Raw genomic sequence first — 14,148 nt, 5'->3', positions numbered from 1 at the left:
TGTGACTTCTCTCCAAATATGAGATTTTGCCCAAGAGCTAGCTCATAACTGGCCAAGAACACATGAGGTATTCCTCCTGTCTGTCCTCTTTTTCCCATGATTTACAGCAGAGTTATGTTTCAACAGACACCTCATTGAAATTTCAGTCTCTGAAAGCCATACAGTCCATGGGAAGTTGTTGCTCGGTCACTTAACATAACACCTATGTAATTTTGAATTTTAATGATTTTTCAGAAATTACTCTGAAAATTGCCAAAGATTTCTTGCACAGATTCCTCACAATACTCTTAAGTCAATTATTTTCTAAGTAATTTTACTAAAGTTACTGAACCTTTAGAACTGTGTGGACCAGTTTGCAGGTCCAGATTCAGCTGCTGACTTCAGGGACCTAACCTGGGACACAACGTCTTGAACCCAATTATCTGGCCTCAGCAGGGTACTTCAAAGCTGCATAGGAGCCGACAGGGTCAGAGAAGGGAGTCAGATGCCTGTGGACTTCATCAGTGTTCAACATGTAGCTGCCGCAGAACCTATGTTTATAAATGGGTGATTTCTATAACGGATTTTTTCCTGTCTGCTTCCTCTGGTTGTGGGGGCTTCATCACCTTTCCGTTCTGAGTAGGCACATTACTTTTTTGCCGCCACCACAGTTTTACAAAACATTCTTTCTAAGCCACAACCTTTGATAAATGATCCAGTATCAGCCTCTAGCCATGGACTAAAACCAAGGCACATATCCCCTGTAGAACTGTGTTTAGAAAAGTGCACTGTGACTAATGAGAAGCACGGTAAGCACCACAGCACTGCACTTTATCAGCACTCATTGCAGTTCACTCCTCTTCAGGACACAGGCTCCCTGTGCAGCTCGTCAGCCAGAGCACATCATCCACAGTGCCTTTTTTCATTTTGGCTTTGTGTGAACTGCAGTGCTGTTTTGACACTGAAAGGGAAATATGTTAAATGCTTTGTGTTTTTTTTCTTTCTGCATGAACAGTAGTGTGTTTTTCCCGTGCTTTGAGATTTTGCTTAGAAATTGAGAATTCAGGGTATGAAATTAAGTCAAACATCCCTGCCAGGTCATACAGACTTTTATTGAGAGCTCAGATAAAAGCAGCATGTCATCATAAAGTGAGAGAGCAGGCTGTGGCTATAAATCAGTGATTAAAAGACAGTTATGAAGAATTAAATTGCATGCTCAGCAATGTCAGATATCATACAAGAAGCAAATCTTCTGTCAATGAATGATTCTGAATTAATTTTTACTGAAAATTTTCAATTAGATGGCACTTGAGGTCTTCAGAATATTTTGACTGAAAGGTTTCAAGCATTTTCCTTCCGACCAAAGGCTTTATCCAAGCTGTTGGTGATCTTAAAGCAAGATTCGAAGAGTAGTATCATTTTTCTAGGAATGAGACTGATAAGACAAACACCAAGTTAGCCTTATGTTTTTTTAGAAAAATGTATAAATAAACAAATGATAAATTTGTTATATGTGCTCAATACTTCTAATGTCTGGCAATAACACATTTGGTGCTCCCATGTTATAAATGGGGGGAACAAATGACAGACCAAGCCATTCTGTGAAAGCCCAGCCAGTGGTGAAGGCAGTTACTGGCAGCAGACAGTTCTAGCCCAGGCATTGCTCCCAGTATACCACCACAGGAAAACGTTTGAAATTTCTATCCCCATAACTATATCTTAAGATGTATATTAGAGACAGAAGTGGACAGAGGAATGCTTTTCACCTAGATTATTAAAAATAACAACCTCTTTTTCTTCATAATTTGGCATATAACTGGACTGGCTGCAGGAATACTAACTAAAGAATTGCTTTTACTAAACTTTCCTGCTGATTTTGCAGACATATGGCAAAGGAAAGAAGGCAATGCTAGAAGATGAGTCACATTCTTACATTTTGAAAGCAAGAAAGTGTAGAGTCAGAGGCATGATTAGATAAAACTTTTCCTTTTGAATTGCATCCATGATCTTGCCGGCTGCACCCTCTACATCATAAACAGGAAGAAGCAGTGGGTTTCTGGTGAAATAAGAAATGAAGTATTATGAAATTATAAAACTACTTTTGAGATGTATTCCAACACAGAAATAATTTAATTAAATAATTTAAGAATTTTTCCCCTTCCCCTCAAGTAGCCTTCAAAAGGAGTCTCCAGTTCTCTCTGTTCCTGCTATCATCAAAATAAATTGAAAACGCTTTGGTGATGTGAATTCTAATGACTTGTGCAAGCCCTGCTCCAACCCTAATGAAGTTCATGCCCACAGTGACTGCAGCATTGAAAACTACCAAGCTAAGCCCTACTATATGCTGTTCTATGCACAGTAGTGATGCCCTTTGCACACCACCTCCTTTTCTACTGTAGATGTTGAGGCAGCAGCTAAACAGACCAGGACCAGGCCTGTTTCCAGCCAGGAGGAATGCTGTGCTCTACATAATATATGCTACTACAGGATGATGAATGGTGGAAGCAGGAGCAGAGCACTGAAAAAACAAGATCACGGGTACTGTATTGACTAATAGAGTGCCTGCCACCTCTCCCATCACTACAGACATACAGCCACTCACCCAGTACTACCACCACAGCTATACTCACTCAGAGAAGTATAGTACCTGCTGATACAGATAGTGGGACACGTCATGGGGTATCCTGAGAGCCATAACTGTAATCACAGTGCCAAAATTTCTTAGGGCACAGAATCTCAACAGTCAGTGCCCATTCTGCTAACAAATAAGGTTGCCTTAAAAAATGCTGTGCATCCCTAACTGTTCCTTGATTGTGAGATTATACAGTCCCTGTTGCACATCAGTCATTAATTGTACACAACACTTGGATTTCTTATGTTGAGACACAGTTGTATGTGCCAATAGGGCAAAAATACTGAATTGAAAAGCAAATCAACCTTATAATAGCTAGAGACTGAATATGGCATATCTAGTGAGTAGTGATTCTTTTTTACATATGAAATAGTTTTACTTACTGGCATTGAAAACCTTTAGCTAATTTAGTATTAGTAAAATAAGGGCAAATGATTGTGGTTTTAATGCCTTGTTTTCCTGCATGATACAGTTCCGAAGCTATGGCTTCCATCATTCCAATGATTGCACACTTACTTGCAGCATAATCTGAAAAGTGAAGAAAGAAGAAATAGCCAAAGTATGTCACAAGCATCCCAGTGTTATATACAGAAATCAATGCTTTGTAATAATATTTAAGCCCTCAAATTACCTAATTATGTAAGTAGAAGTCTTGTAATTAGTATTTTAAGGATGCTGTGCATATTGGTGATGCTAACTCTGAGGGTTAATGGCTCTTCCCATGACTGATGCACAGTTTTCTGAGGATAAGATTAATGCTTTCCAGAGGACATTTTTTTTTGAGTGCACTATAGAGAGATATAGGAAGATGAGCTTATTCAACATTTCATGTACATTTCCAGATACTCATATGCAAGCCAGGCCTTCCTGGATTTCAGAACATCTTCACCCTTTAATATTACAGGTTACATTTCAGTAAGAACTATTTCTGGTGCTAAAATCTAAATATCCTACTTATAAATGCTGCTTTAACCTATTACTTCTTTTGATTTGCCCTGCAACTACAGTATCATTTTATTTGCCTGGGAAGACTGAATCTTGTCTAAATTTTATTGCTGAACATATGGAACTCTGACCTTGGAGATAATAAAAAATTGCCCTCACAAGGCCCTGTTCAACCTGATCTAAGTTGTGTCTGCTTTTATTTGGGGGGGGGTTGGACCAAATAACCTCCAGTGATTCCTTCCAACCCAAATATTCTATAATTTTGCAACTGTAAGAACCTTATTTTAATACAGAAATTTACATGTGGTTTCCTAAGGCTTTTTCAAATGTGTGTGAAAACAGTTAGATACAACAAAATCCAATTTTGGTAAAACAGTAACTTCAAAAACTGACATCAGAGACAGTTTGTTATTCTTCAGGGATTCAACCACAGTGGATGATGGAACCATACATAATGCATAGCTTCAGTGTAAAAAGTTATAAATGCAGGTCCACTTTCATAAGCCTTACAGATAAATGATGAAAGCTGGATGTGACCTATTATCAATATAGAAACTGACCCAACGATAACAGGTGGCAAATAACACTACAGTAGCACCATCAGTCAGCAGAAGAAACATGAGACACTTATTACACTGAAGTTCACGTTCTCATAGGGTGACCTAAGAGATATGATCAAGATGTCAGAGAGCCTTGAGGAGAGACTGGGCAGCAGACCCAGGCTGATGAAATAGTCAGGACTGTAGCAGAAAGCTCTCCTGAGGGAAACAGCCGAGAATATGGAGCTGTTAAGTAGCTTAAAACACAGTTCATCCAAATTAATTTTGAGGAAAACTCTGCAAAAATGCCTACTGGACCTGTAAACCATTTTCCAACTAAACCTATAGTTCCAGGCGTAACCCATGTATGTCTCAGAACTCTGAACATTCATCTGCAAAAAACCTGGCATGAGAAAGTGTTAGACAACCTGTATGCGGGGCTCCCTCTCACTGCACATGTATGAGCTGTATTGTCTTTCTTCTGTGGAGGTAAGACAGGCTGCAGTCAGACAGTAAAATCTGCAGTGAGCTCCCTCTGCCACTGAGGCAACATGCCACCATCATCCTCTTCAACACACGACCACCACCTTTCGTATCTGCAGGCTCTTCCTGAGTGTTCGATACATCAGTATAAACTGCTTAAACCAAGCATTCGAGAGATCTCCAAGAGAAGTTGTTTGTATGTAGATCTAATTTGTAATGGCACTTGATGATACTAACCTGACATTCTGTACAGTCCCAACAATCCTGCTGCACTGGCTATGCTAACCAGGTGTCCACGGTTACAGGTCATCATGGCTGGAAGAAAGGCCTTGCAAGTCTAAGAGACAAAAAAACCCCAACCCTTCATAATAAGACATGCTAAAAATACTGCATTCCAAATTAGGCTTTACAACCTGATTTGCTTTCTAGGTCTTCAATATACAAGAGGCCCAGCTGAACTTCTATCTCTAAGAATTTAGAAATGAGAGAGAGCATTTCCTTGAATGGCTGCCCTCTATCTGAAGATCTGCCAGCGTTAAAATAATGGTGCTAAAAGCAGCAAAGTTTGTTATTTTCTCTGCCTTCTGGTTCCTCACAGTCTGTCTGAGACTACTACCAAAGATTTGGTACACAAGAGGGAGCCAGAAGTCAACACATCAAGGGGAGCTCAGCTGTCTACCAGCCCCAGCTGCTACACACCAAACTGCCTGACAACTCCGGGCACCCCAGACCACCACTGTGGGTGATGCTAATTATATAGGAGGACACTAGAGTTTTATGAGGGGGAAGATAAAAACAAACAAACAAACAAAAAATACTCCCAAAAGACAAGAGCAGTAACAATTTTTTGTCAGTAGCTGAGATGTCCTGCAATGTCTATTTGACTCCAGATGTGTGTGCCTACTACATGTTTTTTTGGTTGAGGACCCATGGTCACTGTCCTGCCATATGTCTCTTCAGACCTGTCAGGTAGAACATTTCTTTCAGTCCCTTTACCTTAAGTATTTGGAAGAATGATGCACTGTGGGCTGGAAAATTATTAGAGGACTTCCATCTGCAATGATTTTCTGTTGAGAAATGCCATTTAGCTACATTTTTCCCTGATGCAGGCTACTCACTCAGGCATATAAAACACAAATGCTAGAGGGGGCAAGAGTAACACTCCCTCACAGCAAAACCTTCTAAAGGTCAACCGAGACCCTAAATAACAGCAAATTCCTTTAGAGGTATGAAAACAAACCACAACAAAGATAATACTATCAAGATTAGTTTTCTATGTACATTAAGCAGATGGTGACTAGGACACGCAGCACAGAATCATAGAACCATTTAGGTTGGAAAAGGCCTTTAAGATCATGGAGTCCAACCATAAACCTAACATTGTCAAGTCCAGCACTGGTTGTACCTCCCTGAATGCTACAAGTCTATTAGACAAAGCCTTCTGGTGCCAGCAGACACCAGGAGCAGGAAAGTCACATGCCATCACGTCAGCACTAACTTCAGCCACAGCTGTGACAGCCACAGCATGTTGGATGACACAGCTGCACAAAATTTTGATTTACCAGAGTGCTCAAGCAGGTCTGTGTTAATATTACTGAGACATACAGAGGGGCCTGTGAATTTGGTGTGCCTCCAATTACAGGATGATCAAAAATACTTATCTTCCCCCATTCAAGGCCCTTCCCATCCCTATTCCAAATTGGGTTCCCCAGGTAGGTGCCACCATGGGGATTTTCACACTAAAATACTTGCCTGTATTTTACTTGCATTACACTAAAATACTTGCCTGACTTTTGGTCACCCAGGAGAGAAAAAAGTACTTTACCCAGACTTGAGAGAAGAAGTTGACTTTTAAGGACTTTTCAAAATCTTCATCTGGAACGTCACAGAACTTTTTCCCAAGCAGTATGCCAGCATTATTGATTAGAATAGTAACATCCCCAACTTCCTTTCTAACCTGAATAAAAAAGGGATAAACAGGAAGCTTTAGAAGGCATCCTTGCCTCTTGTGCTTTGTTTATGAAAACTTTTAGTGATATTTGCAAGTATTTATATATCTACTAGAAATGTAAATACCTAAGAACTGTTGTACTGCATCAGCTCAAAGGTCCATCTATCCCCATAGCCCTTGTCTCATGGCACAAAGCAGTGAAAAAAGGATCAGGACTAAAGTCTCCTCCAGTGTACGCCTCAGCTTTTCAGACTCTGCAGTGCAGGATCTTCCTGAGAGAGATAAGGTATCTAGACCTTTGTATTTAATATATTCCCATGATTTCCCCCCTCAAGAATTTGTCTAATTGCTTCCTGAACTCCAGAATACTTTTGATTTCCACAGGAACCTAAGATAATGAGGTACAAAGCTTTAGTGTGCACTGTGAGCATGCTTTAATTGCAACCTGAACATTTCTTGTCCCCTCTTTCTGGTATTGTGAGAATCTGTACTCCTCAGCCAAGCCTGTTCAACCCCTTTTCCAGATCTTTTCTACTGAACAAAAGAGAATTCAGCACAGATCTTTGGGAGATACCAATCCTTTGAGCACAGAAGCATGTACCATGAAATAGACAATACCACTTGGAGAGAAGGCCAAAATCACCATTAGCTCAATTTGGATTTGTTATAAAAAGATTTGATTCCTTGGATTATACTTGGATTTATATCAAAGCAGATGCCAAGATTTACTTATAGTATTAAGAATCAGGCTCACCACAGAGTTTTTTTGTGCTACAGGCAGTTATTTGGTGTCTCAAAAATTGTGTAAAGACTACAAAAACATAAAAATCCCAGATATGCTACGGTCTGGCAATTTGGGAACAGGTACTTGGATCTGACTCCCCAACAGCTGAACTCCTTTGGCTCTCTCTGGGAACCTCAGCATTCAGTGAAGACTTGGTACTCCTCCAGCTGTGTCCTAGACACATATCTTATAATAGGCAAGCAGGGCTCAGATACTAGCACTTTCCACCTGCCCAAATGAATGCAAATCCAGACACTGCTGAGTATGGCAGGAACACCCAACTCTTCCTTTGTAGGACAGATCTGTACTTTCTCCCCACTCGTACCTTTCTAACTGCCATGTCAGTCCATATGATGATCCTCTTTTTTTCTTTACAACATAGTTTCCGCAATGGCGGCATTTTATTTAACCTGGCTTCATTTGACATGTTTACTCACTACCCCAAAAATGTGGGAAGCGTGACTTCCATTTACAAAAAGTCAAGCTGATTATTCTTTGTTATGTATTTCTTCAGATGTCTATTAATTCTTCTATTTATTGTCATTTCTACCAATTTTCTATAAGACAGGTTTGTAGTTTCTTTGGGTCCTCTCAAGCGCTCTTTAAAACTGGCATGTTTTACTTTACATCATTCCTTGGACACTTGTTATAGCAAAACAACCCCCACGGATTTCTGGCTCATCAGACCCCTATCTGATTTCCTTCAGAATTCCCAGGTGGAGACTGCCTGACCCTGAAAATTCGTTGCTGCTCACCAGTTTATTCTAAAACCTCTTCTTTAGGCACTTTGATGATCTCATTTCCTTCCTAGAAAGTAAGGTTCCATTAATGGAAAATACCTTTTTTTTTTCCTGCAGTGAATATACCAAATAAAAGCAATTAATTTAACTTTTCTGCTCTTGCTTTATCTTCTGTGCCCAAGATCAAGAGTTTTCATATTACCAGTCAAAAAGCTGCAGGTATTTCCATGAGCAGAAGAGACCCCTAGCTGAAAAACTTGATCTAAAAAAAAAACCTGGCTGCATTATGGCTGTCCAATTCATGCAAATATCTACAAAGGTGTTGGTATTCTTAACAGTATTTTAACACCTTAACAGCAATTCCTGAATTTTAAACAGCGCTCTGAGTTTCTGCTTGTAGGTCAGTCTGCCCACTTCAGGATACTCTTTGCTGATATTGGCACAGCAGATTCTGCAGGCTGGAGCCCTGTGGCTGATCTGGTTAATGTGTTTGGAGACTGAGAATTACTTGAGTGCACAAAACAAACATTTTGAGACTGTTAAACTAAGAACAAACAAATAATTTCAAAATATTCAGCATCAACAGAAAACTCCAACAGAGAAATTACTTACATAAGCTTAAACTAATAATTTTGTTGCATATCTTTGCAAGAAGCAGATAGCATTTATGGGAAGAGGGATTTAATGCCAATTTCAAATGTTATTTTTAAAAGAGATTTGATCTCAGTCAATTCTAAAGTGAGTTTCATCCTTGCAAAAAGGGGATTCTAGAAGAACTGCTGTTCGATTTATAGTATCATTCCAAATAAAGATCAAGTGTCGTATTTGAAGTACAGACCACAAGTTGCTTTGACTGATTTTTCATCTTGCTGGGAAGTGGTAACAGATATTACTATTGTTGAAGTTACTGAGAATTCCACTCCAAAATTGTAGGAGTTGTAATCAGTGCCTTACACAGGGATCACATCATCTGTACTGCCCAAGTGCTTGGCAAAAATCATCCTCCTTGAGCACTGAGTATTGGGTCAGCACAGGCCAGGACACCGAATACCTTGCTCATCTCTGCAGACATACTATTATGGTGCAATATATCCTTGCCACCACTGTCCAAGTACTACTATGATATCACTTGTGGTTCTTAACATCTAGCACCAACGGCCTCAAGTGGAATTTTCTTCTGTGCACTTAGTTGGCTGTGCCCCAAATGCTGCTAACAAGTATGGGTAAAATAATACCTTGCTGACTGCAAGCATGAGAATTGCAGTTCCAGATACTTACAGATCCTGAATCTAACTTACCCTTTAGAAATACTTTTCATCAGGAATATTTCTTGAGGAAAAAAAAAATCTATTTCAAACTTTCATAGTTGTCTTCAGAAAGAATTAAACTGTTTTGGTTAAAAGTAAAAGCAACAACCACAATGCAAAGAGGCCTCCTGATAACTCTTAGAAAACGAATATTACATTTCAAGGCTATTTCAAAACCATCTATCAACATTCACGTAAACATTTTAGCTAATTTCTCTGTCGTATGCCTGTGGACACAGAACGTCAAAGATGTGACTTGAGAGTCACATATATAAATTCTCAGTATATGTACTTAGCAGAAAAGGAATTTATCCTTGGATAAAATGGCAGAGTGGCTAACTGGATTATAAATCAGGTTATACTGGGAAATATTTTCAGGCAGTTTGTAGTTTAAGGACAAGTAAAAATTAATCATGTTAGATTAATGTCCAGTTCTGGATTCTGATAATAACGATTAAAAAATAAAGTTTACAAAGCATAGGTCAGCACAACACAAGAATGCAATTTAAAATGGAATCCTTCTCTACCTTACTTTCCAGCTGGATTAACCAAAACATAAACTGAAGCAGAGCCATCAATTTGACTGGAGAGCAGCCATGTCCCAATGATATTTCTGAAAGCATTACACCCCACATGACCCTTACGGAATTACAATTTTCTAAACAAACAGACAAAGAAAAAAAAGACACCCCTACCACCCCAATATCCGCTGATGTTTTTTAGGTTGGGTATTTATTTATTTATTGGTATCTTAAAAAAATATTAAAGATTAAATAAGCTAATATCATGGAGCTAACCTCTGCTGCATGTTTCATCATACTCCTTCTAAAAGAAGTAACCATCTCACAATGGAGACTGGAAATGGATACAGCTTGACAGAACAGATTAAACCCCAGTCACTTTATTGCAAACATAGTTTAAGTTCCATCTAGAAGCTACTTGTCAAAATGAGGTCATTGCCCTACATGAGTACTTCCTTCCCTTAGTGAACAGTGCAATATCTTAAAAAAAATAATAAAATTCAATAGCATTTGCTATGCAAAAGAAGCAAAAAATCAGAAGCAAGAAGCCAAATCAGAAGCCAGAAGCTGTATCTTACCTTGTCTGCCTGTTCATAGACCTCCTCCTTATTGGTACAGTCACAGTGGTAAGGAAACACTCTCTTAGCTCCAATTTTTTGGGCTAATCTGCTTGTTTCTTTGTTACCTTCATCATCAACGTCCCAAAGAACCAAGGTTGCTCCCAAAGGAGCAAAATTTAAGGCAACATGCCTTCCAATCCCATTTGCAGAGCCAGTAATAAGCACTATTTCCCCAGCAAAAGTTTTTTTGCATGAAGGAACTATGAATAAGATTAAATTCTCAAAAATTAAAAAAAGTAGTGACTTCAGGAACTGTAGTATCTTCAGGATGCTTTTGAAGTTGAACATGATTTTTCAGGCACAAACACCCCTCTTCTGTTAAAAAAACGCAGAAATACATTATGTTACTGGCCCCTCAAGACACTCAGATGCCGACTAAAAAAAGAGCCTGGCTTTCAAACAACTATTTCTTTCACGCTGTTATTTTGTGCAGGTACAAAATACCTTACTAGTCTTGTGATAGCTGCCGTCTTCGTACTAGTAGGATGAAAGCAAGTAACTTCTGCTAGCTCCTACACACCTGCTGTTGCGTTCCAGAGTCTTCAGCTTCCACCTCGGTTTTTAAAAAGGTTTAGTAACACACATTTTGTGTACACACAGGTATGTTGCGGCAATGGCTATGGAGTACTCTGTTCTCATAGCAAGGTGGTATTAGCTGAAGAAAAAGTACGGAAAAAGCTGGTGTGCTACAACCTTGGAAAGGAAAGGATCCATTTTCCAGTGCCCTGCGGCCCGGATCACAGGACGTACGCTGTCATTTAACAGCAGACTAGCGACCGCACAGAAAAGCACGGCCCTGGGGGCTACCGGCCTTGATTTTCATCCCGCTTTCAGACCACACCATTTCTTTCACAGGCCTCGGGAGGGCAGCGCCCACCGCCGGCCGGCCGGACCCAGCCCGCCGCCCGCCGCCGCGGCCCGGGGTAGGGGGTGACTCCCGCCTCCCTGCGGCTGCGGTCCCCTCCCCGCCGGCCCTGCCCCGGCAGGGCTGCGCGCCCCCTCCCGCCGCGGCCTGGCCGCCCTGCTGCGCGGCCGCCCCCCGCCCCGGCCCCGGCCCCGCAGCCGGCGCGACCCCCGCGCTCACCGCCGGCGCGCGGCTGCCCCGCACCTGCCCGCCCGGCCCGGCCCGGCCCGCCCCGGGGTTTGGTTCTGCGCGGGGGCGGGCTGGGGAGGTGCGCGGCCGGGGCAGGCGGCGCTCGGGTGCGTGAGAGCGGCGGGGCGGCTCCGGCACCCTCCGCCCGCCCCGCCGGCAGGGCGGCCGCGCCGGGGCTGTGGAGCAAGCGCCCTTTGCTGCCTCCGCTGCGGCGGCGTTGTGGTTACGGAGCTAAACACTTCGTAATTAACAACACAAATCGGTCTTCACCAGCTTGCCCGCTGGCTGGGATGGGAGCGAAAAGGGAGATGCCGGTCAGAAGTGCCTCCCGGTGAAGCCACCTGTTTATCGTTGCTTCACATCTTCCAGAACACAGCTGCGGTTCCTCACTTTTCCATACAGGCGTTACCCAGCTGCAGAACCGCAGGCCGGCAGCGCTGCGGGCCCGCTGCGGCGCTCAGCCTGCCCCGGCCACCGTGGCATCTTCCCGCACTGTTCGTAGTAAAAAGGCAAATGAAGAGAGCGCTAATTACTGGCGGTACTTTGCATTTTGAGTAAGTGATGCCAAAGGCCTTGTCGGGTTTGTTGGCAGGCCATAGGAGGGAAGAACTTTGAATAAAGTCACGGTGCGCTCTGGTCCGCACATCTGTGTTGTAAACACGATTTTGTAGTTTAAAATTTAAATTTTAAATTAAAAGTTTAAAAACAGATTACATTTTTGGGGGGAATGATGGGGCATTTTTCATTTCAGCTGAAATAAAAAGGTAATTCACATAATTTGATGCAATTTGCCCTGAGAAATACGGTGGAAAATTCTGTGCTGTCAGTGATGTGCTTCTGTGCACACTTACCTGTTGCATGTTCTGTTCAGGTGCTGGCAAAAGGTGAAACACATCCATCGAGGCTGAAGGCACGTCTCAAAGCCTCAATGAACTGTGGTGCCAAACGAGGTGCCAACCAACGTAAGATAGGTGGGCAAGGTAATTCCAAGGATCTTATGCCGTAGTCAGAAATTACAATGGCAAAAGCAGCAGGTTACAGAAGGGGGACGGCGAAATGATTCGGTGGTGAATTCTTGGTTATGAAACGGAGCGGAGCTGTTGTTTGTTAGCACGTTTCAAGGCAAACTACACCGGTAGGGGGCGGTGTTGCAAGCAGAACTTTGCAAGCGGTAGCAGGAGGAACCTGTTCCCAAAGCACACGGTTATGCAGGTGTGTGAATGCATACATACCTCCCCTGCCCTGCCGCCGACCCGGCCTGAGGGGCAGCTAGCGATCGTTCTGTAAGTAGCCAAGATGACAATGATGATTAGTTACTTAGATACCTAAACGGGAGGCTTCAGTGTGGTAGTGGAGGGTTGCAGCGCATTGCCAGCGTTGGGTAGAGAGTGGATGTGGTAAAGTGACAAGGGACTCGGGTGACACAGTGTATTTAGGATAGGCTGCATTCTGCTCACCACCAGCTAGATTTGATGGATCCTTTAGAGACTTGTTTAGCATTTGGAAATCGTGTATGTGTGGCTTTTCGTCCCAATTTTGTCCCAGTGTTTCAAAATGTTGAATTTTGCTGTCAAAGAGAAACTTACTCTTCTGGCTGCTGTACACACAGCAACGAGTATCTAGCCCCACACGTACCTTGGTCTGCACTGAACTTCAAATGGCTTGTACCAAAAGTTCCATTTCATAAGCGATAGTAAAAATACAGGAAAGAAATTGTCTCCAATGTTTGACTGCACTGAAAAAAGTCAATAATGCTACAAAAGCTATTAAATATATGAGACAGGACAAACGCACAAATAGATCAATTAAAAAGTTAAAGGTATGCCACTAACAAGATACAAGATCACGAACAGAAATAACCACATTTGGGAAAATTACTTTGTGCGTATGGGGGGGAACTGGAGAAAACTGGGACCTAATACAAGCTCCATCATAACTTCTGGGATCTGTTGACAGGCTGAACTTGTCTTCTCCTTCATAGGGGTGCTTATTGTGTAAGAACTTTATGTTTATCTCATACTAGCTGTTATTAAGTGAGCTGTTTTGCAGTCAGTGTATTATCACTGGCAATCCTCGAGTCACAAACTTGTATTTTGTATAATAAAAATCTTCAGCTGAAGTTCACTTTGTATAAGTCTCTGGAAATTTGCATAGTTGTTATAAGGGATTTGACTCAGTGATGCTGTCAGCGGGGGTCCCTGAATAGGTCAGTCGAGTCACCCTCCGATACAGTGGGCTGTCAAAACGCAGGTAGCGGACAGGCTGGTTGGGCACAAGGGCCTCGTCTTCTGACAGGCTGATCAAATATAACAGGGTTGAGGAACCCCCCCTTCTAAATAACACAGAATAACTTCTTGACATAACAGAAGTAAGAATATCTAGAAATAACAGTACACCAGTATCTTTATGCACCTTTGTATACTTTGTGTATATTCCATGTTACAAGAAGTTATAGCAGGCATATCATATTAAGCCTGTTAAGTCTATCAAGCAAGTCTATTACCATAAATCACTGTCTTGCCTTTTCTGACTGCATAAGGATTGGTCAAAGACA

General features: G+C 41.8%; 1 protein-coding gene across 1 annotated transcript; it reads right to left on the bottom strand.

Moving 5' to 3' along the window:
- Window positions 1-527: 527 nt before the first annotated feature.
- Window positions 528-11,559, bottom strand: LOC130146224 (epidermal retinol dehydrogenase 2-like). The gene is made up of 6 exons (XM_056332182.1): window positions 10,460-11,559; window positions 6,404-6,535; window positions 4,816-4,915; window positions 2,995-3,139; window positions 1,913-2,035; window positions 528-1,414 (listed from the first exon to the last, which is right to left on the bottom strand). The coding sequence occupies exons 1-6, from the start codon at window positions 10,787-10,789 to the stop codon at window positions 1,321-1,323; spliced, it is 924 nt and encodes a 307-aa protein (XP_056188157.1). The 5' UTR covers window positions 10,790-11,559; the 3' UTR covers window positions 528-1,320.
- Between the last annotated feature and the right edge of the window lie 2,589 nt (window positions 11,560-14,148).

Source organism: Falco biarmicus, chromosome 3 (genome assembly GCF_023638135.1).
Source record: "Falco biarmicus isolate bFalBia1 chromosome 3, bFalBia1.pri, whole genome shotgun sequence".
Taxonomy (NCBI): Eukaryota; Metazoa; Chordata; class Aves; order Falconiformes; family Falconidae; genus Falco; species Falco biarmicus.
Note: the sequence above shows the minus strand (reverse complement) of the source record. Positions and strands in the feature narration are given on the sequence as shown.